At 47.1% G+C, this 26,928-nt stretch overlaps 1 protein-coding gene across 2 annotated transcripts in view; it reads right to left on the bottom strand.

Moving 5' to 3' along the window:
- Positions 1-26,928, bottom strand: part of LOC131668484 (abl interactor 2) — a 335,854-nt gene that overhangs the window by 209,224 nt on the left and 99,702 nt on the right. For both annotated transcript variants that reach the window (XM_058942708.1, XM_058942699.1), the window contains exon 3: positions 24,886-25,203. In XM_058942708.1, coding sequence (XP_058798691.1) covers positions 24,886-25,203 — 318 coding nt within the window. The remainder of the gene's footprint in view (positions 1-24,885; positions 25,204-26,928) is intronic.

Here is a 26,928-nt window from a genome sequence, read left to right as displayed (position 1 = left end):
TTTTGCAACAATTATGCAAAATTGAAAATTCTGAAATTTTTTTATTATTTTTGACAATTAGCCAATTTTGGAAAAAAAATCGTACAAAAATTTGAAGTACACCATTTTTTAGCTATTACCAAGCCCTATCTGAATCACTCATCAAAAATTTATTTTCGTCAAATATGACGCGCGCACGGGCATTTTTTCCTGGAAGTGACAGTTTTTTTCAACATTTTTTATCTCCGTCAAATTGTAACAATCGAAAAAAATTTATAGGAGAAAAAATGTTTGTTGTTTCACGTAGAATACTGCAATAATTTTTTTTTTGGTTTTTCGAATAATTTTTTTTTTCGGTTTAAATTATTTTTCAAGGTCGAAAAAAAAAAAGATTTTTTTTTTTATGTAATTTACGATACTTGTTATGTAGTATTATTGAATGGGTGGAAAAAATTTTTTTTTTGTGGTTTCTCATCTTTTTAGCGTACCGACTGTGAAAAAAAAATAGAAAAAAAACCGAAAAAAAAAATTTTTCGAAAAACCAAAAAAAAAATTATTGCAGTATTCTACGTGAAACAACAAACACTTTTTCTCCTATAAATTTTTTTCGATTGTTACAATTTGACGGAGATAAAAAATGTTGAAAAAAACTGTCACTTCCAGGAAAAAATGCCCGTGCGCGCGTCATATTTGACGAAAATAAATTTTTGATGAGTGATTCAGATAGGGCTTGGTAATAGCTAAAAAATGGTGTACTTCAAATTTTCGTACGATTTTTTTTCCAAAATTGGCTAATTGTCAAAAATAATAAAAAAATTTCAGAATTTTCAATTTTGCATAATTGTTGCAAAATTTAAAAAAACAATCGATGGCAACCGTGAGTCATATCATTTGAAAGCTCTCCGAAAGACCTTTCAAACGCACCCACGCGCGTCTCTGTACGTTAATTTCTACCAGAGATATAAAACTTTGAAGTTAGACTGATTTTGCCCGTGGGGGGGTAAAAGTGCGTGAGCGGCACTGTATATTTACATATGTAGTTGCACTTCTGTCCTGATACGAGGTAAGTGAGGTGAGAGAGTGATGCGAATACGCAGGGACACATCCATGTGCGACAGCAAGGCGCGGAGAGAGAAAGACAGATATAGTCGCGCCTTAGCGACTGACCGTGAGCGCTAATTTGCTTACGGAGACGGGATCGCGAAGTTGAGCCCACGGTGCGAAGAGTACCTGTTTCGACACGCTAGTGAGCGGACGGAGTCTCATCGACTGTTTTTCTTCTACCGAATCTTAGCTTTATCGTTCTGCCCTTTTTCTTCGCCTCTGAAGCTACGTGGGAGACGTTCGGTATTTGATCGAGCACGAGCTCTCTCTCTTTGTGAGTGTCTCCACTAGGGGAGCAGGTTGCGATGTCGTCAGACTCCTGGGACAGATTGGACATGTAAGCTGCGGTTAGTGGTGCAGAGGATAAGACTGCCGGTGCACGAGGGACTGCTTCTGCCGAAGGAGCTAGAGCTATGTGGTGCACGTGGCGACTCATCCATTGTGTGTGCGTCAACGCAGACATTCACAGAAATCGTAAGTACCGGCTCCATGGTTTGCTCTCTCTCTCTCTCTCTCTTTCTCTCTCTCTCTCTCTCTCTCTCTCTCTCTCTCTCTCTCTCTCTCTCTCTCTCTCTCTCTCTCTCTCTCTCTCTCTCCTGTGACAACTGCCGAACTGACCCGTCGAAGCCAGCAACAACAACAGCAACGTCGAGCATCGCAGTGCGCAAATCGGCTACTCGAAAATCAGCGGATGGAAACATGAGTGCCGCGCCAATCCCATCGTCAGCGAAAAATCAGGTGAGCAAGCTGCGTGCAAACACCAACATGAGCGTACCAGTCCATCGTCGCTCGTGCGCTCTATCTATGCCCTCACCTACGATGGGGCGTGGCCTATCGCCGAAACGAACATCTCGCCCGCCGAGTCGGCCGGCTGGCGATAAGCAGACGACAGTTCGGCTGGTTGCAGGTGAGAGGGCGCCTACCGAAATTCAAGGTGTGTCAGAACCTGTTGCCGCTATACAGGCGCCTGGATTTGACCAGAGTGTTAACGCGGAAGTGACAAATAAGAACGATGCGCACAAAAGTGTAGATGAGCACTTCCTAGGGACGCCGGAGCTGCCGAGTATTAATAATATACTGATTCCGGTAAGCACCCTGGAATTATTATTCCAGTGTTTCGATGCCATCGAGCGACAAGTCGATGAAGTAAAGGCCCTTGTGAAGCGGCATCCGGAACTGGAAAATGCTTCTATGGTCACCACATTACCTGTGACTGAAGGAGAAACTACCGGTGAAGGGCGCATTGCAACACTAGAGGGCATGATCCGAGATCAGTCCTCGATGGTCAAAGACCTGCAAAAATTATGCGGTACTCTTCTGGAGAGCAACCGCTCTCTAGAAGAAAGATTAAAACAAGCATGTACCAGGTCTGGTGATGTCCGGTGTGCTTGCCGGGTCACCAACAAAAAATATAGCCCAAAGAACGTGAATCATGACAAGGCCAAAGCCAGCATTGACAAAGGGGTTATCAATGTAACACCCGCTTCAAGCTCCAGTGGTGCCGCTTTGAACCTGGAAGGGGACGCAGTGCGGTCTGGTGTGCTGGAGGGGGTTTCGTTACCACTAAGTGGAGGCGCTGAAGGCCATGAGGTCATAATACATGGCCTTCTGGACGAAGCGTCCAACGTTTCCCCTGATGACTTGCGTGGGCTGGCTCTTGTGGCCCTGAAGGTCGTTCTGCCTTCGGTGACGCCAGAGGGCGTGACGGGGGTTAGGGTCTCGCGGCCTCGTCGCCGGCCAGCTGAGGGCGCTGTAGGTGCGGGGGCGGTGAGTCAGGAAGGACAACGGAGAGCAGGGTCATCCCTGCCCTCCTGCATTGTAAGGGTCAGAGACGAGGGACTTTTGCGCGACATAATGAAGACGAAGCGCGGCATGCCCCGTGCTTGCATTACGACTGAGGACCGAGACAAGGACCTTCTCGGGCCGGAGTTGTCTGCCAAGGTGCCACGGAGGAAATTATTTATTAATGAACTCCTGCCCCAAGCTCAATTCAAAACATCCCTAACCCTGAAGCCGGTAGCAAAGGGGCTTGGCTTCAGGTATGTGTGGCACAGTGGTGGGAGATTTCTGGTCCGACGAAGGACAGGAAAGAGGGCGTACGCGTTCGAGACGGCAGCGGATCTGCAGGCGATGAGGTCGGCGTGGGAGTCGACTGGCGGGTCGCGGTTGTCAGTGGAGTTGAGCACCGGCTCGAGGGGCGCTACACCATCGGGAGGAGAGAGCATGCAGCGGATCAGCGAGGGCACTGATGTCAACTCGCAAATGGCATGACTCGGGACGGTGAGCACCAAAGATGTTGCATGTCGCGGTGGTTTCCTCAGGGCTGGGTTTCTCAACATTAACTCGCTTAGGGCGCGTGTTGAGAGGCTTCGTCTGTTCCTGGCTGGGGATGCCATCTATCATGTTTTTGGGGTTGCTGAGACCTGGCTGGGACCTGTGGTTGATGATCAGATCATACGGGTTCCGGGGTACTCGGTGATAAGAAGCGATCGCAACATTAATGGGGGCGGTGTTGCCCTCTTCATACGTGAGGAATTTAAAATTACAAGGCTGGCTTCATCTGCCACTCAAGGGCCTGGGAAACCGGGAATACCAGAGTACCTGTTTTGCAGTATTGAGACGGGCAATTCTCCTCCGGTGCTTATCGGCGTCATCTATCGTCCGCCTAAGGTGCCCTTGCAGCTGGGCTCGGATCTTTTTGAGGTGTTGAGGGATCTCTGTGGTGATTTCAGTCATAAGATCATCATGGGTGATCTCAATGCCGATATGAGTTCGGGCTCGGATGATGCTCTCTCCATCGCGCGTTTGGGTGGGGAGTTATCGCTGAGTTTGGTTCGGCATGGCCCGACTCATCACGTGGGTGATTCCCATACATGGATTGATGTCATGCTGACCGACGCATGCGACACGATCACGGACCAGAAGAACGAATTGCTCCCCGAATTCGGTAAGCACCCGGTTATAGAGGTCATGATTGACATCCGTGTGCCTTCTCCTTCGGCGGGTAGCTTTACCTATCGCAGCTTTCGTGGCATTCGCCCGGATATGCTTTTAGACTTCTTGACACGCTGCGACTGGGCATCTGTTGGCGCTGCTGAGTCGGATTTGGAGGGAGCGCTGGAATGCCTCAACTACAATTTAACTGAGGCCATAAATAAATTTGCACCTGAGAAGACAATATATCTTAGGAAAAAGTATGCTCCTTGGTTTGGTCCAGAGCTGAGGAGGCTTGCCGACAGACGTGATGCCTCGCGAACACGCTATAAGCGTACTGGGCGGGCGGATGTCTTAGAGGAGTCTCTTAGGCTTAGTAGGGAGGTCTAGGTTCGTTTGGAACAGGAGCGCGTTAATTTCCTTCAAAATCATCTGTCTAGCGCTCTTGATGAAGGTAAAAATATTTGGAAGGAAATGCGGAACCTCGGCCTCCTGCCAGGGGCGGGTGGGGATGGCCTTCATGGGTTTACCTTGGACGAGCTGAATGACCACTTCGCTGGGGTTTCGGCCTCGCCGCTTGAGGATATAGATAGTGGGATGATTGGAGTTGATGTCGCGGATGAGCGAGGTTTTACCTTCAAACCGGTTGGCATTTATGACGTCATCCTAGCTGTCTCCCATTTTACATCACAAGCGAGCGGCGTGGACGGGATTCCCCGTGAGGTGGTGGTGAAGGCTCTTCCAGTCTTAGGTGAGCACCTGAGGTCAATATTTAATTCCTCATTTGCTAAGGGGGAGTTCCCGGGAGCCTGGAAGCGGGCACAGCTGATTGCCTTGAGGAAGAACAACACCCCTTCCTCGGCCTCGGACTTTCGTCCGATAGCTTTGCTTTGCTTTCTTTCAAAGGTTCTCGAGAAGCTTGCCCATGACCAGATCACGGAGTATCTGAATAGAGAAAATCTTTTTGATCCCCTCCAGGCCGGCTTTAGGCGGGGCCACAGTACTCAGACAGCGTTATTAAAGTTGACGGATGACATCCGAATGGGCGTTGACAAAAGGATGGTGATGCTCTTGCTGTTATTCGATTTCAGCAAGGCGTTCGACACTCTATCACTCTCGAGACTTTTGCGCAAGCTCCGTGCTCTTGGTTTTTCTGGTTCTGCTCTCCAATGGCTGAGGTCCTACCTCGGTGGTCGTTCGCAAAGGGTTACTGCTGGGGGTGGGGGCTCGGAGTGGCGGGAGACGAATCTGGGGGTTCCACAGGGCTCGGTGCTGGGACCGCTCTTGTTTTGCCTGTATGTCGGCGATCTGAAAGATGTGCTCCATGGACATGAGGTTTCATACCTCTTCTATGCGCATGACTTGCAGATTTATCTGCATATACATAAAAATGAATTGACGAAGGGCATCCGAATGCTGACGGAGGCTGCGAGATTGGTGGCGAACTGGGCCCGGGATTCGGATCTGCGCCTGAACGCGGGCAAGACCAAAGCTATCATATTTGGAACTAACAAACATGTCAATGACATTTACGCTGAGGTCTTGCCTGGTGTTAAGGTGCAAGAGGGAGTATTTGTTCCCTTTAGTGATGAAGTGACCAGTCTCGGGGTCGTTCTCGATAGCAAGCTGTCGTGGAGATCGCACATTGACCGGGTCGCGGCGAAGGTTTGGAGAGCTCTGTACGGTCTGCGTTTTGTTAGGCCGTGTACTACGGAGCTGCTCCGGCGCAGACTGGTGGAGTCGATGGTCCAGCCTCACCTGGACTACTGCACCGTGGTGTGTTTGGGGGCCTCGGCGGAGCAGAGGGAGCGGCTGCAGAGACTGAGCAACGCGTGCGTAAGATACATCTATGGTATCCCGCGTGATGTCTCGGTCTCTCCATATAGGTCGCGGTTGGGTTGGCTTCGCGTGGACGTGCGCAGGGAATATTTTATGTCCCTGCTAATGTACAGGTGCTTGACCATGCGTGAGCCTAGCTACCTGGCTGAGCTCTTCATAGGGCACAAGTCAAGGTATCCGGGTAGGGCGGGGCAGGCGGAGCTTAGAGTTGCTAAGGTTAGAACGGAGACGGCTCGCAGGTCTTTCCAGGTGATGGGTGCCCATCTCTGGAACACTCTTCCATCTGACCTGCGGCATGCGCCGTCGCTTAGCAGCTTTAAGAGGGGGGCGCGCGGATACTTTGCGTCATTGAATGCGTAGGGTGGTACCACTGGAGTATTTTTATTTCTATTAGTTTACTGTATAAATGTTTGTACAGTTATTTATTTACGTGTTTGTAGTGAATTATATTTATTTATTTATTTATTGTGCTGTTTTGTGTCTGTATGACGAAAACTAGTCTAAACTGTTGACTGCATTACTAGTTTTAAGATAAGCAAGCTAGACTGTAGTGATAAGAATTATTGTTTCCTCTGGAATATCGAACTGTGAACTAGTCAAATCCTAGTCTATTTATTTTAACGTAATGACTACAATCATAATTTTGTTTATTGACTGAGGAACTACAATTGTAATCGAACTGTGATGAAATGTGATGCCTGTACGGTATAATGTAAACTGACTGAAAGCTGTGACAATTACTGTATATATTTATATATTATTGTATTTTATGTTTTGCCATCACGGTGAATAAATTCTTTTCTATCTATCTATCTATCTATCTCTACTCGTTCGTTCAGCGTGCTCTCTCCCTCCCTCCGACCATCTTTGTTAATCATTTACAATTAAAGATTTTTGTAAACGTTCTAATATATTTATATCCCGCTACTTTATTTGAATACCCTACCTTCTCACGCCGACAACCCCCTTCGAATTTCCGACTTTCGCGCTTCTTAGCCAACAGGACGAATTTGCGCTGATCCGGCCGTCCTGTCGCCGACGCGACGAACACCGGACCTGGGAGGAAAACTACGTTCAGGAATTTCAGACTTCGTTTACTCGACCATTCCCCATTCATTACTTTATATATTCACGGGTAAACCAGGCTAAATCCCCGTTATAATACTTAAAAATATTCTTATATCACGGATAGGATTACCGATTATATACGAGGAATTGAATTTTCATGATAAAATTTTTATGGTGTAAATAAATATTGTATTTTATTAAAATAATATCAGATAGTTGTTTTCAAAATTCTTTCAAAAGCATAAGCCATAAATATCAAATGGCTTAATTTTTAACTTTAGATATACATGTTCAGGTTGTGACGGTAAACGTCTTATTAGCGCTGACAGCCCAACCATGCGGCTGCCTGCAGGGCAGCACCTATCGATTGGGGAAAGATGTGACGAGGGAATTCGGCACGAGACGAGACAAAACGCGCGCGTATGAAAATGAGGCAGTTGAATCTCAGAACCTGAGCACGCCGCTGCAGCTAGTGACACAGAGAGTTTTTCCCGAGTTTTCCTGAGTGTCGAGACGAGCTAATTAAGAGAGAGAGAGACGCTGCGCCTTCTTCTGATGGAGCCGAGTGCGTGTGAGCGTGTGTGAGTGCGAGGTTTCGCTATCGAGGGCGCAATCGAAAACGAGAACCGCTTGGTCATAAAAGACAGACTTTCCCGTAACTAGAGTGCGAACTTTGACTCTCGTTCTCCGTGCGACTGCAAATAAGGTAAGCTGGCCAGCTTAATTTCGCGATCGTAGTAGAATTGATAATAACTATTCTCTCGTAATCAATAAGAATCGTGCATGTAATAACTCGGCGAACAAAGAGTGGCGAGCGATCCGACACTGCATGTTATTGTCGCGCACGCGCTTTGTAAACATAAACACGCGGGCCGAATACATTGTAGACTTTAGAGGAAATAAACGATCTCGCATGTGATATTAACCGTAATTCTGATATTATTATTTTGTGTTAATAGAAAGTTGGTTGACTGACATCCGTTCCCTCCTGCTCTCCGATTTTTGAATTTAAACATGTAGATAATCCCGCGCGCTCTTCGACGTGATCGCGCGCATAATTAAATAAACGGATATCGACCCCGTTACACGGTATAATTTCTTGTACGGTATTATTGAATTACCCACTGTATGAGTCTAAATATAAGACCGATGAATTCTCAGTGTTTTAAAAAAATACTTTTCACTTCTACATTTGAAATAGTTCCTTAGAAAGCTATCTAGATTTAGAAGCTCTTATCAATACATGTTCTAACGTAAATAAAATCTGTTTAACTCGAAATCGAAAGACTCCACATGCTTCTATCAATACTAAAAATAAAGGTGAAAGCAAATTACTATCTGTTGATATAACAGGTTAAATAGTGTAATTATGCGTTAATATAGACAATGATAATTTTATGCTTTCATTTTATATAAGTCTTCTATAATTTAATGATCTGACACTGTATATCTCGAAATTAAATCCTATTTAATAGGAATTATATATGTTGCTTGCACCGTATCTGGTACACAATTATTTCCTTTCAGCTCTAAAAGTTTTAAATTGATTTTCAATTTCATTAATATTTTTCAATGTTCAATACCATATAGATAAAGTTTATTTTCATCACAAATATACAATGTTTTTTTTTTTTAATCAATATAAGAATATTGTGCATGCTGTCTCATTATTTTCTTAAATTTTTTGTGCAATTGCATTTCTTTTTCAATAATTGGAATTTTTTATTCTCCGTCATTGCCTCCATCAAATGTCATTGACAATAAAGTTGTTACAACTTTTGTATCAACAAGTTTTTTATAAATACATATAATACAAGGGGCGGTCAATAAGTCTTTACAAAATTGAAGAGATGGCGCTCGTCACGCTTAAATTATGATGTTTTTGGCAAGCAATACTACTAACTAGATATCGTACAAAGTTTCAGCTCGATTCATTAAGTCGTTTTTTCGTGAGCGTTGGTTGAACAAAAAGTTATTGGTTTATTTGAAAAATGGAAAAAACAGAGTTTCGAGCGGTGATAAAACCTTTTCATTTGAAAGGCCTTACACCAAAAGAAATCACAGTTGAGTTGAACGCCGTTCATGGCAAGTCTGCCCCTGTGTTTAAGACTGTTTATAACTGGTAAAGGAATTTAAACGCGACCGTATAACAAAAAAAAATGAACCTCGTTTAGGACGCCCCGTAAAAGTAAGTACGCCCAAAATGGTCAACAAAATCCACGATATGGTGTTGAGTGATAGAAGATTAAAATTGCGACAATTAGTTGAGGCCACAGGGGTATCCAAGGGTACAATCATTTCAGTTTTACATGAAAAATTGGGGATGAAAAAAATATCAGCAAGATGGGTGCCGCGTTTGCACACTGTTAAAAACAAAGCACTCTGAGGCTCTTTTGGCACACATACGTCGTAATCCGGAAGATTTTTGGATTTGACTCGTAACTGTAGACGAAACATGGGTACACAACTATACTTCTGAAACCAAAGAACAGTCCAAACAATGGATTATCGCAGGAGAACCAGGCCCAAAGAAGGCAAAGACAGTAAAGTCAGCTGGCAAGATTATGGCCACGGTTTTCTGGGATGCGTATGGAATCATCTACGTACACCGACTACTTGGAAAAGGGCCAGACGATCACTGGACAATATTATGCGTCATTATTATTTTAGCTGAAAGAAAAAATCAGAGAAAAACGGCCTCACTTGAACAAAAAAATGCCTCTTTCTTCAAGACAATGCTCAAGTTCACACGTGCGCAGTTTCGATGGCAAAAATTAACGATTTAAATTTCGAATTAATTGACCATCCATCATATTTGCCTGATTTGGCTCCCAATGACTTTTTCTTATTTCCTAACCTCAAAAAATAGCTTGCCGGACAACGATTCACGTCGAATGAAGAAGTCATCGCCGTAACAAATGCCTATTTGAAGGGTTTTCAGAAATCATATTTTTCTGATGGCTTAAGAAAACTGGAAAGCCGTTTAATAAAATGTATCGATTTTCAAGGAGATTGTGTTGAACAATAAAAAAAATTATATACGCAAAACTTTTTTTTCCTTCTTTTTGTAAAGACTTATTGCCCCTACCTTGTATAACTCTTTATCGTGAAAAATCTTATTTTTATATAAAGTGTCCTGTTAATTGGTCCAGCGCGGAGGAAAGTGACGCCCACGGTTTTCGGCCCTGGAATGGGGGATTAGCAGTGGAGGCAAGAGAAATCAGGCGATTGGACTCCACGCAAAAGAAAGAAGAGTTCAGAAAGTTTTTAGCAATCAAAAAAGCAAATTTAATGACATTTTTTGTACACGCGCTTTCTGAATCTCTCTGTTCGCCGTAGTTTTGTTGCGGTTTGTCGAGCGAGATTTAATTTGTTATTAATCAAAGAATTTGTACACTTCTCGCGATTAATTTGTCATTTAGTTAATCAATTGTATTGTGCGTTAAAGTAATTTAGTATTAGTCTAATCTTACCGTTGCGCTTAGTTAAGTTGTTATTGTTAAACTTTATTGGAATTAAAATAAATACAAGTCCATCTCGAATCTCATGCTCGCGACTAACACTCACTCTCCCTTACCTCAACAGTTGCCAACTTTTTATGACTTTTGCTTTTTAATACATTAGTGTGTCTTATTTTTTTGCTGTTATACATGCGTAACATTTACAGTTTTTTACATTATCTGAATTTGATGTGTCAGCACATAATTTTATGTGTTTATAGCTGGACGTGACAGGTAATTTTCTTTCTTGTCTTCTGGTTTTCATTTTTGTTACTTTTATTATTTCTTTTAATGAAAACTGATTTTGAGTTAGAGCTAATCGACAAGTATCACAAATAATTATAGGAAATTTTGAATTAGAAAAGTCGAAATAGGCTATCTTGAAATATTTTAAGTAAAATCAAATTTATACAAAAACTGATCAGTTTCCTTTTACCACAGATGATTTTTTTTTCCTAGAAGGGGGAAAAAAATCTTCATTCGATTTTGTTAATGATCGCACTTATTTGTAGGCATTACTAGCGAAAATAAATATAAATTTGAATAAACAACAGTTTCCTGAGACTGATAAGTGCGCACTATAGTGAGCAGATATAGTGACATTTTATTTCACCGCTTACTACTACAATGATAACTCTCTCAAGTGTTGATCATTACATTGTACACACGAGAAACGGAAATATATGTTGTATACTGTGTGACAGGATCACAGCGAGTTCACTAGTCCTGTACATGCCACTCTCCTTAGCGTACCGTAGCGACCAAGTATAGTTCTATCAACACAGTTTACACTGCCAGTCACATACTTTTGCCTCCCCCCCCCCCTCCAAGAGAAAAACTAGTCATACTTCAAAATCGTGTATCTCTGATTAAAATAGACATCCAAAGTCGAGCGGACTGTCATGTAAAATCTCTTTCTAAGAGCTTTCAAATTGTCTTATTTAGAAATCCAATCAAATGTTTTTCTATTTTTTTCAAACGATAATTTGACGTTGAAAATTATAAATTTTTGTGTCCATATTTGATCGCTCGCCAAATCTTTAAAACGTGTGGCACAGAAATTTGAAATACACCATCTTGTAGCTCTTTCCAAGACCTATTCAAATCATGCATTGAATATTTATTTTTCTTAAATATCACGCGCATACCGGCATTTTACCTAAAAATTGACATATGGTTTCATATTGTCATATCTCCGTTAATATTCATAATACGAAAAAAATGAATGGGAAAGAAAATGTTTGTTTTTTTTAAGTAGAATACTATGGAATTGTTTCATTTTTTTTTGCAAAAAAAAAATTTTAGAACCTTTTTTATCTTACAGTGGTTTTTTTTAAAAAAGTTCAATAAATTTTCTGAAATTTTCTAGGACATAAAAACTCCTATTTTTACTCATAGGCACAAAATCATTAAGCAAAATTGCAATTTATGCAAAAAATCGATTTTTTTTATGCATAATAATTATTTTGTAAATAATTACAATAGAAATATCGGAAAATATATCTATTCCAGATGAAACAATAATTTGAATATGCATGACATACTCAGTTTGATGTAATTATATATTTTGTATAAAGTGAAATAGACTTCGCTGAATATCGCTATGTTTACCAACAATCTTATATCAATCCCTAATCATATCAAACCTAGTTCCATTCTCATGTAACAGGCTGCCGTTTAGTCTATAATCTCTTGAATGTACCTTTTTTAAGACTAGACGACGCCTAGTTATCTATGTGCTCGAAGCACATCAACCTACCTTGTCTCGGAGTGCGCCTGCGCAGAGTCTCTTCACTATTCCGAGTTGGGTTCCCCCAACTCACCGCTTGACGGCGCTGTCGCCCTTGCCTAGTAGCGCTCGTGCGGCCGCCGCTGGAACCTAAGTTGACGATTCCCGTCTACCGATATCCGCGCGATCCGTGCTACGCTACCGGCGAATTCGAATCAAAACAAACAAATATAGACGCGACCTCCGGACAAAGGAAAGACTAAATAAGTCTTGCGCACGCTTGCGCGAATAACAATGCACACCGTATGAGAGAGAGAGAGAAAACCGCGATCACCGTGAACTAACCGCTCGCGCGCAACAATTAATTTCCTCGCGCACGCTGCGCGGGATCGCACGCCAATTACAACAGTAAAAAGGGGAAGGTGCACCTACCGCGAGAACGATGAGGATACGGTGGCCAACCGTATCCGAACAACCAACTGTTGAAGCGCTGCTTCTCTGCTCGCCGCACCGCCGCGATTACTATTGCTGCTGTTGTTGTTGCTGCTGTCGCTGCTACTGCTGTTGTTGCTGTTGTTGCTGCTGCTGCTATAGCTACTGCTGCTGCTGTTGCTGCTGCTAGCACACCCACGCACTCAAGTCACGCTGTTCGCTTGAGTACCACCAAACGAAAACGCGTTAAAGGCACGGAAAAACAGGTTAGCGACAATGCAGGCCGACTGAGTGACACAGTCATACTGCCTGTTGAACGCTCCCCTCCCGGTCATTGCCCCTACGCGCCCTCTCTCTCTCGCAAACCGATCGCGGCTTTTCTCGATCAGCCGCTCATTAACCTCGCGCGAGTCTAACGATTTACGATAATCGTTGCAGCCCCCTCCTAGCTTCGGACTACCGGACCGAACTACTTCACCGACTCGCGACCCTAGGACAGGATTGGGAAAGGGGAGAAACTAACACAATCCATCCTCATTTACATTATGCTTTATTTGCCCATCTCGGGCCACCACTCCCCTGCATCACCTGCCGGAGCCCCTTGGCGCATTATGCCTGGGATAGCGCCAGTACTCCGACTTGTTGGGGCACTTCGACGTCGTGGTGATCCCGGGATGACCGCAGATATAACAGCCCTTCTTCGGCCGCCCACTGGGGCCAGGCTCTGCTCCATGGCCCTGGCTCCCTGCTGGTGGATGGGGCGGCTGGACTGGGGCTGCCGGGGCGGCGATGAATGTAACGCCACCCACCGTGGCGGATGTGCGCCCTCCATGGGTGCGCACCACCACGGTAGGGTCGGAAACCGACCCGTCCACGCGGACCGTGAACTCCTGCCCGGCGCCGGTGGCCCCCGAGACTCTCTTGGCTTGAGTCTGCGTCGGGGGCCTGGCCGGAGTCCTGGCCGCGGCCCTATCCGTTGGTGCCGTCGGTGGTAAAACCGCCGGCGGGCCCGCGGCCGCTGGGGACTCCGGTCCCCGGTCTACGCGCAGCAGGGCCTCTCCATATGCCCTCTGCCGCCGGACCACAGGAGCCCACTCCCCCAGCATCTCTTGGGCGCCGCGGAAGTCGAGGAACTCCCCCAGGTGTGCGTGCACCCGGCGCTGAAGTTCCCCGACGAACTCCCACGCGTTTTCTAATTCCTGGAGGCCCAACCTCACGTGCCTCCAGGAATTTTCAAGCCCAACCTGCTGGGGGACCCGGGGGTGGTTGCAGACCCACTGCCCCTGGCCACAGACCTCTTTCGGTCTGGGGCACTGTGTTGAACCGTCAGCCGTCGTCGGCTGGTTCGGCTCTGGGGTCTGCACCCCCTGGTCCGTCGTGGACTTAGACCGACGGCCCTCTTCGGACGGGCCGTCGGTCTGGGTGGACGCTTCCCGGGTCTCAGGCCTCCTGGTCTGAGCCCGCATACCTTCCCGGAGGAAGTCGTCCACCCGCTGGCGCGAGCGGCCCTCTCTAGCGGCCACCTCGACCTGGGCTCGGACAAATCTTCTGATATCTCCGATCAGCCGATCGGCGTCGGGACCCAGCTTTAGGTCGAGCAACATTTGGGTGGCCGTCTCGAAGGCCTCCTCGCTCACTACCAGCTTCCTCTCCATCTGAAAAAGAAGAAGAGGGGAGTTAAGGGATGTCTCAGGTTTAGCCCTTAACCTAACCGTCGCTGCGTCACGCTCGACGCTATTGTTTGCGAGGACGTCCCGGTCCCCTGCGCTTTCCTCGCGAATATGGCCCATTTGCGGGGTTAACTGGCGGGACCACCTTTCGCACGTGCTGAGTGGTTCTACGGGGCCTGCCTCTTCCCCTTGCCGCATTGACATCCAGGTCATCTCCACCTGGTTACTGAGATTCGCACGCAGGGTTCTTGCGCGGCCTCCCACGGCCTCGCTTAACCGGCGCCTCGATCGGTACCTTTGGGGCCACCACGGGTTCCTCACACTCGTTCGCGGGGGCTGCAATCGCGACGCGCTCGCATATCGGATCCTCGCTGGATTCCTCAATCTTCGCTGGTGGGTCGCCTACGCCCTCCTCTTCCTCCAACGGTGTTGAGTCCCCTCTTCCTGGCTCCTCGTTGTCCTGATCCGAGAATGGACCGAAATAGGGCTTGAGATCCTTGGCGTGGATAAGCTCGGGCAACTCTTCCTGCTGATTACCGAGGCGGTAGGTATTAGTCCCACATACCTCCTGAATTACATATGGACCTGCATACTTCGGCGCCAACTTTGCCGAAACGCCCTGAGCAGCGGAAGACAAGATGCGGTTCCGCTTCCACACCCAGTCCCCAACCCTAAAATCGGCCTGACGTCTCCTCCGATTGTAGTAGACCGCCTGACGGTCCGCCTCCTCCCTGGACTTAGAGCCAGCGCGTTCCCATAAATTGGGTAACTGGCGCATGTGCTCACCCCATTCGGTCAGTTCTTGGCCCTCGGAAGCTTCCCGAGCCAACTGATCCTGGGCCCTCCTAAAGGTCGAGGGGGGAGTGGGCTGTCTACCGAAGACCAGCATAGCCGTGCTATAACCTGTCGCGCTATGAGTTGCCGAGTTCAACGCGAAGTTGAACTCTGGCAGGTGCTCATCCCAGCACTTATGGTCCCGCTCCACATACGACATGAGCATGGCCTTGAGGGTTTTGTTCACTAGCTCTGTGGGGTTTGCTTGTGGGTGGTAAACTGGAGTAAGGGCGCGTCGGATGCCGTTCCTCGATAAGTAGGCATCGACCTCCTGATTTTTAAATTCGGTCCCATTGTCCGACAGGAATATCTCGGGCGCTCCGAACCTGGTTACCACCCTCTCGTGCAATTCCCGTACGATAGTCCTTCCATTGGCCTTACGTACGGGTACACACTCTACCCACCGAGTGAACAGGTCTAAGAAGACCAAAATATACTCGAACCCTCTCGAGCTCTTTGGGAAAGGGCCAGTAATGTCACTGGCCACCACCTGCCAGGGTCGCGAGACCTCTCGCCGACCCATCAGTCCGCAAGGCGGCCTTTGTTCCGCCTTGCACTGCTAACATACCGGGCAACCCCTCACGTACTCTCTGATCTGCTCGTACATCTTTGGCCAGAAATACAGGTGCCTAGCCCGGGAGAACGTTCGTTCTCTCCCCTGATGTCCCGCTGCTGGCGCATCGTGTACCTCCTCGAGTACCTGATGCATCTTCTCGGCAGGAACCACTAGCTTCCAAGCTTCCTCGTTTTCGATGGACCCTTCGCTCTCCTCAGTCGGATTGTAGTGATACAATCTCCCTCCAACCACCTTCCAGGTGGGCTGAGAATGTGGATCCTGGCATACTTCCCTGTACTTTTGAAGGTACCAGGCATCGGCAGTTTCCGGCTGACGAGTCATGGCACCCACTTCTACCACCCCCTCCTCATAGGCCCTAGATAAAGCGTCTGGCACCACGTTGAGGTCTCCCTTTCGATATTCTATATCGAAAACATGCCCTTGTAGTGCTAACGCCCAACGCGCTAGCCTTCCTGTAGGATTCCTCATACTGTGGAGCCACCTAAGGCAACTATGATCGGTGATGACTTTGAAGTGGTGCCCCTCAACATAAGGCCGGAACTTCCCGATAGCCCATACTACTGCCAGGCACTCTCGTTCGGAGACTGTATAGTTCCTTTCCGCACTGTTCAGGGAGCGACTGGCGTACTCAATTACGCGCTCCTGTCCATCGATTTCTTGCGTCAACACCGCGCCTATCCCACTATCGCTCGCGTCCGTTTGTAACACGAACTGCGCGCTGGGATCTGGCGACTGCAAGATTGGTGCCGAGACCATTGCGTCTCGCAACCGTTCGAAAGCCTGCTCCTGTTCCTGCTACCATGCAAACGGGATGCTCTTCTTCGTCAGGTGGTTTATCGGCTCAGCGATGGTCGCGAAGTCGGGTATAAAGCGACGATACCACGACATCATCCCCATGAATCGCTTCACCTGTCTGATCGTCCGTGGTACTGGGTACTCCATGATGGGCTTGATCTTCTCTGGATCTGGCCTTACCCCTTCACGATTCACTAGGACCCCCAGGTACTTGACTTCCGACTTACAGAAGTGGCTTTTGGTCTTATTCACAGTGAGGCCCGCACCCAGGATTCGTTGTAAAACCAATCCCAGGTGTCGCTTATGCTCCTCAAAGGACGGCGAGATAATAATCACGTCGTCGAGGTAAGCAAAAGCAAAAGGATCTAAATCCGGGCCAATCACTCTGTCCATCAACCTCTGGAAGGTCGCGCCGGCGTAAGACAATCCGAAGGGCATTCTCTTGAACTGAAAATGCCCCAGGCCGGGGACTGTGAACGCCGTAATGGGGCACGACTCCTTTTTAAGAGGTATCTGGTGGTACGCGCTACTCAAGTCCAGTGTCGAGATGAACTTAGCATCCCTGATCCTTCGCAGGATGTCGCTCATGAAGGGTAATGGATAGGCGTCCGGCTTGGTTACTGCGTTTACCTTCTGGTAATTTACGCAGAACCGATATTTGCCATCTGCCTTCTTAACCATCACCACTGGACTTGACCACCCGCTGGTTGCTGGTTCAATGACGTCGTTGTCCAGCATGGCCTTGACCAGCGCGTGCATTTCGTCTCGCACCCTGTCAGAGACCGGGTAGTATTTCTGTTTACAGGGTCGAGCGTCTCCGATGTCTATCTCATGCTCGACCCCCACAGCACAGCCTAAACACTCGCCTCCGTCTGGAATCAATCCGTCGACGAGGCTAGCCACTTCTTGGCGCTGTGCTTCCGTGGCTTCTACCAGGCCTACGGGTGCGAGGCACGACGTACCAGTGACGCTTGCCACTTCCAACGGTACCGCCACTTTGGCTTTCGCCAAGTACAGCTGGTCCGTGTCAGGGTTCAGGTTGGCGCTGAATTCCCTTACGAAATTCGCGCCGACATAGCAGTCATCAGACAGCAGTGGCGTTATAGCGACCCTTACGTCTTTTGTGATTCCCCCTACCGTGAAGGGGAAAATCACATGACCCAAGATGGGACATGGGCGACCGTCGGCGAGCTTCGCTTCTCCCGCACGCGTGACGTCCAGGCCCAGCCCCATGTCCGATGCCAACCTAAGCCCGAGTTGACCCATTACCGTCGATGAGGCCCCGGTATCGTAGAGTGCCCTCAACTTGTAAGCACCTATCCCCACCTGGAGCCAGCATCTGGTCTTATCCTCGGGTCTATACCTGCGGGGAGCTTTCTCCGTCCCTCTCCCCTCTGTGGACGGGAGGCTTTCACGGCTCTTCTTGCCCTGGGCGGCCGCTACTCGCATCGACGTGCTCTCACCCGCTGGTGTCTGGGTCGCCGGCGCATCCTCTGGAGCGTCAGGTGGTCTCCTGGAGCTTTTGGGTCTGACGGTCTCCTCTCCGACCCATTCAAACCCCTGCTCCACCACCTAAATCCGGCCTCCGTACCCTTCGAGGATACAAAATGCCCGGTTACCCAGATCAGGCATCTGCTCGGTCGCTGTCGCTTCCAACGCCACCGCACTGCCAGGTCTCGTGGGGTCCGATATCCCTGGCGAGACTTCCCTGAACCCTAAGGTCGCTGACGGGCCTCTGCCACGTTCAAGCGACCCGCGACGAGAGGTCACCTTTACTGGGGACGTGGAGGGGTCCTCCGTCCTCCGTTTCCCTTGTTACAATCCGGGCAGTACCTCCTGGTAAAGCCCAGTTTGCCACAAGACGAGCACTTGATTGGTTGGGAGAAATCTATTTTTCTCCGCTGACCCTCTCGTCGCTGGCCAGGAGACCCAGGGGGGGGTTTTATTCCTCCCCTTTTCTTGCGGCCGACCCCTCGGCCGCCTGGGAGAGTTAGCCTTCCTCTCCTTAAAGTACCGGTCCATCTCGCGTCGCAGGGTCGCAATCTGCGACGACAGATCCTCAATGCGGTCTGTCGCCTGCGTTGCAGCGATTGTGGCCCGGTCCTTGGGTTTCCTGGCCTGAGTTTTGACCGGTGACTCGGGTTGCAGCTGTTCCCTACCCCGAGGCTTGTTGGACGTGGCCGCCGTTCGGGGTCCTGCCCGGGGCGGTGGTGCTTTTGCTGACACCCCCATGTGCTCGGGATATAACGTGGACGTTGGCTCCAGCCTGGTCCTCGGGCGCTCGTCGTCCCGCAAAGCGGTCTCGATCTCGGTCGCCCGGGCGTGGAATTCGTCCACGTTGGAGAACGCATTCCTCCGCAGCTGCATCCGGATGGTGGGTAGGAGATTTACATACAACAAATCTAACTGCCTCTGCTCTGGTAACGGCGGGCGTAGCTGGGCTAACATGAAGAGGAGGTGGCAGGCATATTCTCGCACCAGCTCTCCTTTCTCCTGGTACCGGGCTTGGGCCTCTTGCAGCAATCTTTGTTGCTGCAGCTCACTTGACCCAAACCAACGTCGAGCGCCAGCCACGAAGTCGGCGTAACTACTCCACTTGAACTTGTTAAGCTCGTACCAGGTCCTCGCAACACCTTCGAGGAGCTCTGATACCGAGCACAAGATTTCGCAGTCCGTTAGCCCTGAGCCCGCGCGTAGATCCTCCAGTCTTGACAAGAAGGTATCTACGCACTCTGAAGCCGTACCTGAGTATCGCAGCTTCCATCCTCGGACTATCCTGCCCACATCCCGAGTCGCATAGTACCCCGACGCCGCATTGGCGTCGTACCAGGTGGATCCTTCCGGGATTGCCTGCTCTTCACCTATGTTGGCGTCTCTTGGTCCTCGTCTTGGTGGCTGTTCCGTTCGTAAAGGCACCTGCCTTTGGGGAGCCTCTCGAGGTTCGCCAGGGGTCGATCGCTGGGGTTCCGGGGTACTTCCTGGTACCCTCGGGTCGTAGTGACACGTATACGTGGACTGGAAGTCCACGGTTCTCCTGGGCCGCTCTGGTATGACCGTTCGTCGATTGGTGGGGTCCCTGTTCCTTAACTGCTGGACCTCCACCTGCAGGGCGGTCACCTGGTCGCTCCACCGCGCGCATACCTGATCGTGCCTTTCCAGCATCTCAAGTATGCGGTTAATCCCGACACGGTTGCGCTCGATCTCTTCTTTTAATCGTTCTGTCACGCACCGTTCCTCTTCTTCTTCTTGAGGTTGTAGCTCCTCATTTTCGAAGCGTCGAGCTCTTCGCCTATCTGGCGATCCGGTGGAGCCCTTGTGCTCACTACTGACCCCCTCCGTGGGCCCCTTGACCTCGCCGGTCCCCCTTTCCTCTGTGAGCTCTCGCTCCCCCGTCTCGCTCTGACTCTCCTCCTCTAGATTGTCGTAGACCGCGAGAGTCCGCGTCAGGTTCGCCTCTACCACCTCATCCCTATATAGCAGCATGAGTGGGTGGGCGACAAGATCCTCAGCGTCAGCTGCTTCTAATTCTTGTCGCCTGGACTCCAGCCACCTCTCTCGGCTCCTTCGCCTGCGTTGTGTCGCCTCCCTATCCAACGCCGCTCCTTGGAAGTCTAGGTCGATATATTCGCCTAGCAACCAATACGCTAATCGAACTGCCTGCATCAGCTTAGGACCGTCTGTACGCAACTCCAGTTGCGTCAGGTATCTATCCAGCTGTGTCGAAGGCAGTTCCGAAGCCCACCGGGTTATCACGTCGGCGGTATCCTCCATGTCGCTTATGCTGGGGCGTAGGTGACGGTTGAGGTTAATTTCCCTAGTCGACCACTACCGCCTCCTATCGCCCAAGGCGCGAGCGGGGTGTTGCGATTTTTATCGCCAACTACCCAAATACGCCTTTAATTGCAAGGCAACAATACACGTGGCTTGTGGGTGTGTGCAGGTGCCGCGTACTCTAAGGAAGTACGAACTTCCACTTCGCAACTACCTGCCTATAGGTGGAGGCTAACTGTTTGCTAGCTCCACCGGGTTAGTAAATCTAACCCTACACACACCCCAATTGCGCGCTCTGCAGGTACTGTCGCTCGGTGACTAACCCCCACTTAAATACTTTAACGTGTATGTAAACACTTACAAAGCAAAAAGTAAACCAAAATACGCTTTGTCACCTCTTATATTTGTGTTAGAGCGACTCCGGACGTCTCTTCGACCCCTGGGGTTAGTGTGCTCTCGGCTCACAAAAGCAGGTGTTATTGGGTCGGAGAGGCGTCTTTCCCCTACCGCAGAGCACGTACCGAACGAGCCACGCGTTATTTTACCCGCTCGCACCTTATTACGCACGCACGGAAACGTCTCTCTCTCCCGCGCGTCGCTCTCTCTTTTTGTGCAAATTCTCTCGTGTGTGAGTCCTAATTTTAGTTGGGCGCCATGTAACAGGCTGCCGTTTAGTCTATAATCTCTTGAATGTACCTTTTTTAAGACTAGACGACGCCTAGTTATCTATGTGCTCGAAGCACATCAACCTACCTTGTCTCGGAGTGCGCCTGCGCAGAGTCTCTTCACTATTCCGAGTTGGGTTCCCCCAACTCACCGCTTGACGGCGCTGTCGCCCTTGCCTAGTAGCGCTCGTGCGGCCGCCGCTGGAACCTAAGTTGACGATTCCCGTCTACCGATATCCGCGCGATCCGTGCTACGCTACCGGCGAATTCGAATCAAAACAAACAAATATAGACGCGACCTCCGGACAAAGGAAAGACTAAATAAGTCTTGCGCACGCTTGCGCGAATAACAATGCACACCGTATGAGAGAGAGAGGGAGAAAACCGCGATCACCGCGAACTAACCGCTCGCGCGCAACAATTAATTTCCTCGCGCACGCTGCGCGGGATCGCACGCCAATTACAACAGTAAAAAGGGGAAGGTGCACCTACCGCGAGAACGATGAGGATACGGTGGCCAACCGTATCCGAACAACCAACTGTTGAAGCGCTGCTTCTCTGCTCGCCGCACCGCCGCGATTACTATTGCTGCTGTTGTTGTTGCTGCTGTCGCTGCTACTGCTGTTGTTGCTGTTGCTGCTGCTGCTATAGCTACTGCTGCTGCTGTTGCTGCTGCTAGCACACCCACGCACTCAAGTCACGCTGTTCGCTTGAGCACCACCAAACGAAAACGCGTTAAAGGCACGGAAAAACAGGTTAGCGACAATGCAGGCCGACTGAGTGACAGAGTCATACTGCCTGTTGAACGCTCCCCTCCCGGTCATTGCCCCTACGCGCCCTCTCTCTCTCTCGCGAACCGATCGCGGCTTTTCTCGATCAGCCGCTCATTAACCTCGCGCGAGTCTAACGATTTACGCTAATCGTTGCACTTAATAATATTTCTGTACTTCTGCGGGTAGAAGCTTATCAATCAGTGATAAATTCTTTGAGTGTGAGCAACTATTTTTGCAGTGTCGGCAAACATGGCCAAATAAAAAAATTTAAATATAAGTGACCGAAATGAGATTATTGCATTCCATAGTCTTTAAATGAGTCGCCATGCAATTTCTAAAAAGTTGACAATAAATAGACATACAGTTGCTTACAATATAAACAAGTTCTGTGAAACAGGTAGTGTACAAAAAAAATGCAAAAAAGCATGCAGAAAAACTTCTGCCAAAGAGGACAATTACATTTGCAAGGTGAGTCTACGCAATCGAAAAATGACAGCCATCGAAATAACTGCCGAGGTTAATTGAAGTTTGAAAGGAAAAAGTTCTGTTAGTGTTAGTACAGTAAGAAGGCGTTTGAGAGAGAACGAACTTTTCGATCGTATAGAAGTGAAAACACCTTTGCTTTGTTGTGTCAACAATAAAAAAATGCTTACAGTGGGCCAGGGCGCACAAAGACTGGACAAAAGACGTTTGGAATAGAGTGCTTTGGTCAGATGAATCAAAATTTGAAAGTTTTGGAAATCGAAGGAAAGTTTATGTCACAAGAAGGGCAAATCAGAAATACATGGATGAATGTTTAGTTCCTGGTTTCAAGCACGGTAGTGGTTAAATGATGGTTTGGGAATGTTTTGCTGGTGGTAAAGTAGGTAATATTGTAAAAATTGAAGAAATTTTGAAAAAAGAAGGATACAAAAACAAAAAAATCGATTTTTTTTGCATAAATTGCAATTTTGCTTAATGATTTTTTGCCTATGAGTAAAAACTGGAATTTTCGTCTTAAAAAATTTATTGACCTTTTTTAGAAAAAACCACTGAAGGGTAAAAAAAGTTGAAAATTTTTTTTTTGTAAAAAAAATATGAAAAAATTTCATAGTATTCTACTTGAAAAAAAAAACATTTTATGTCCCATTCATTTTTTTCATATAATGAATATTAACGGAGATATAACGAGATGTAACCATATGTTAAATTTAGAGAAAAATGCCGGTACGCGCGTGATATTCAAGAACAACAGCGGAGGTGCGAACCGGTGCGTTCATGGTGGAAGAGCACTTTTTTCTTCGCTAAATGGGGCCGTTTTTTCTGCAATTAGATGTCGAATCGGCCCAATAATTCGGCATAGTACAGCCCTGTGACCGTTTTGGCCCTCTCCAGGTAGTCGATATAGATCACACCTTGTGGATCCCAGAAAACGGTGGCCATCACCTTTCCGGCCGATAGGGCGATCTTCGCCTTCTTCGGAGCACTTTCGCCGGGTAAAGTCCACTGTTTTGACTGTTCCTTGGTCTCTGGTGTATACCAGTGGATCCATGTTTCGTCGACTGTCACGAAACGACGCAGAAACTCCTTCGGATTGCGCTTAAACAGCGTCAGACGTTGCTCTGAAGTTGTCTCACGGTTGCGCTTGTTGTCCGGAGTGAGCAAACGCGACATCCATCGCGCCGACAGTTTTCTCATGCCCAAAATTTCATGCAGGACATGACCCACGCAGTCTTTTGAGATGCCTACGATCTTGGCTATCTCGCGCACCTTCAGTCGTCGATCTGCCATTACGAGATCGTGAATTTTTATCACGTTATCCTCCGTGGTAGCCGTTTTTGGAGCACCTGGACGTGGCTCTTCAAAAATCGACGTGCGACCACGTTGAAAGTCGTTAAACCAGTTTTTGACGATCGCCATCAAAGGAGAAGAGTCACCGTACACAACATCCAAGCGCTTTTTGATTTCGCTGGGCGATTTCCCTTCTAAAAACAAGAATCGAGTCACCGACCGATACTACTCTTTTTCCATTTTTCAAAAATCAACGGACACACTTGCTTTCACACGCTCTCAAAAATAAACTACAACTCCGATCCGGCTGAAATCTTGAGAGTAACCATCGAGAAGGTTGTACTACGTGATAGAATATTTCTTTTGCGAGAGTGGCGCCAACGGGCGGTGAGGATAAGTACTGATCCGACCAACTTCGTATTGACCCCCCCTTGTACCTTAGGATAATTCTTATTCATATTAAATATATTTGTTATAGAACTCGAGCATGTAAAGGAAGGGAGCGCATGCTTTCTGTCTGTCTCTCTCTCTCACGCTCTCTCTATGAAAAGAGTTTGCTTAATATTTACTGGAAATAATAAACACACAATAAGATAGAAAAAAGAACTTTTTTATATTTTTAAGTAAACAAAAAATAAATTTGTTTACGCAAATTGCAGACCACATAACACCAACTAACATCCGAAAATTAATATTATTAACTAGGAGAAGTTATATTTTGAAATATCAATCCGCCTAGTTAGTAATATGTTTTTCCGGATGCTGGAATTAGTTATAAAATTGCTTTATTTTTTACTCGTGAAAAGTGCTGGTTTAAATTTTCATAAATAAAGTTTCATAATAAAAAAAATGGAAAATATAGTTGCTGCCTGCCAATTTTTAAATTTTTAATGTAAGTATATATTGAAAATTATATTTTGATAAATAATTATAATATAGTTATAATTTTTTTATAATTTTTATCGAATCAATTTCAGAATGCCCATTCTACCAAAAGATCTGTAGCACAAGATCCGTTATATCAGCTATTGATTGTGGTTTTAAATACTGAAAGTATTCATTTATTCTTTCTATATGGTTATTAGTAAGATTGTGTGTGTGTGTGTGTATGCGTGCGCGTCTATGCGTCTGTGTATGGGTATGTTTCAACGTGTATATATTTATATTTTTATATAACGCATAACATTAAATTTTCCATCATAGGTAAATTATGACCTACGCATACCTAGTTGATTGACACACATCGATAATTTGAATTCTGCATCATTACTTTATTTTTTGAATATTCTAGTGTTTATATGGACTGATGGATTCCAACATCAACTAAATAATAATTTTAATTATAAATGAAATATATGAAAAGTATTTATATCATGAAAGTTTAATGGCTCATAATTAATGACTGACTGAGTTCGAATATTATTTTGTAGCAAAATTATACTTACGAGGCATATTGATATTATGATCTGTATAATGATTAATTCCATTAAAATTAGAATCCACACTGCGAATACTTGATGTCCCATGAGATTGTATAGGATGTACTGTTCCAATTTGAGGTGTGGATGTATTATATGCGTTGGATGAATTTAGATGGTTCAGATGTTGAGTATTATGAACATGCACGGGTAAAGTGCTATATCCGGGACCTCTGTCTCTTCTTGGATGACCTAATGGATAATTTGGAGCGTAATGGCTTGGAACTTGTGGAGGTGCTACAGCTGGAGGAGTTCTGTACTCTTTAGATCCTTTACTTAAAGTACCTGCGCCATTCATACATAAGGGTCAAATATCAAAACTAAAGTTGATATATTACTAAAGAATATAATATATAATGTTTTTCATAAAATAAAACGATGTCATATAAAGTAATGATCCACAACTAATCGTTGTTTCAGCAGAAATAGGATAAATTATGTATAATTTGTGACGGAGAATCTCGGCTAGGCCGATCTCATCCGTTTAGCTCTCGCAAATGTCCGTGCGCCGCGCCAGGCTGAGAGTGTGTACGTTTGGCACACACACTCATGCTTGGACCTTTTGTTTACGAGGTGCTGAACAGGGGCTGAGCTGACTGCTGGAGCGACGCAGATGGCGCAGAAGAAGAGAGAAAGAGAGAGAGCGCGCTCGAATTGCCGATTCGCCGCGGAAAATTCGAGAGTCTCTGCTAGGCAATGAGCGGAGAAAGTCGCGCGCGCGGATAAACCGAAAGGTCGCGGTTTTTCCGAGTTGGCCTCGCGACCTCGCCGACGTTTTGTTAATTCCGGAGACACGCCCGGTGCGCGGACGAGTGATAGAGCGTGAGGCTGGATCGCGCCCAGCCGTGTCCCACAAGATACCCGGCACCGGTGCGTGCGGGTGACCGGCGAGGTGCGCGGGCGAGCGTACGAGCAATTTGGACGTGCTACAGCACCAAGCAACAGGGAGGAGGCGGAGACAACAACAGCAGCAATTAACGAGCGAGTTCCGGATTGAGAGAGCAGCATCGTAGAGCAAGCGAGAGAACGAGCGAGGAGATAGATAGCGACGACAACAAATATCAGCGAGACGGTCAGCGAGGAGCGCACCAGTGACGTCACGCGCAGAGCGCTCCAGCCGTCGAAGAGGCTGAAGGTCGAGGTCGGTGCCGTATTTTTCTCTTGTCTCTCTCTCTTGCATGTTTGGGCGTCAGTCTATGGTTGGTAGCACAGCAGACCTGCTGGCTACCCGTTAATGGCCTATCACCGAAAAGTATTTTGTCGGGCATTATTGTAGCGATTTAATTTATAAAGAGAATCGGCAGGCTGATCAGCCACCGATTCACCTTTCGCGTTCGGATTCATTGTTGTGCCGCTCGTAGTGTATAAGCGCGAGATCGCTGTATTGTAACTCATTGTTGACGATTAAAGGATTAGTGTTAATCCGCTGTTGTGTTTATTTGCCGCTGTATCACTCCTCATCCCGACTTCGAATCTGTGCGTTTAACGTGTTTATGCTCGACGCGTTATTCAGTCGTGGGAACGTCTTTTGCTTCCCGAATCCCCGAATAAATAATTTGTGCGGACGGCCGCGAGCAACCCAGACGGGTACGGCCGGAATTCTCCGTTACAAATTAATAAAAGTTACGTTCGAATTATAAATACATTATTAGTTTAAGAATTTATGAATCGTTAAATTTGCGTTACGCACTCGATTAAATTACTCGATTAAACTGCATTTACGCAACTCAAAAATATGCAATGATAATTCGCTCTGGCCATAGCGAAAGAGAGAAAGAGTGATAATTAAAAGAGAAAATACTGCCACTCTTACTAAGTAGTTTCTCTAACAGATTAAGTACACAATATTTCCAATAACCTCAAAGCATTAAGTCATATACGCATTCTGGTGGTGGAAAGTATTGGTGAACACATATTTATACAATAAAATTGTACATTATTTATTTACGTTGATTAAATAACTCGTGATACGTTGTATAAAGTGTTTTATTCATAATTTTTGTGAATGAT

Source organism: Phymastichus coffea, unplaced genomic scaffold (genome assembly GCF_024137745.1).
Source record: "Phymastichus coffea isolate CEN01 unplaced genomic scaffold, Cenicafe_Pcof_1.1 PCOF00006, whole genome shotgun sequence".
In the NCBI taxonomy this organism is placed as follows: Eukaryota; Metazoa; Arthropoda; class Insecta; order Hymenoptera; family Eulophidae; genus Phymastichus; species Phymastichus coffea.
Note: the sequence above shows the minus strand (reverse complement) of the source record. Positions and strands in the feature narration are given on the sequence as shown.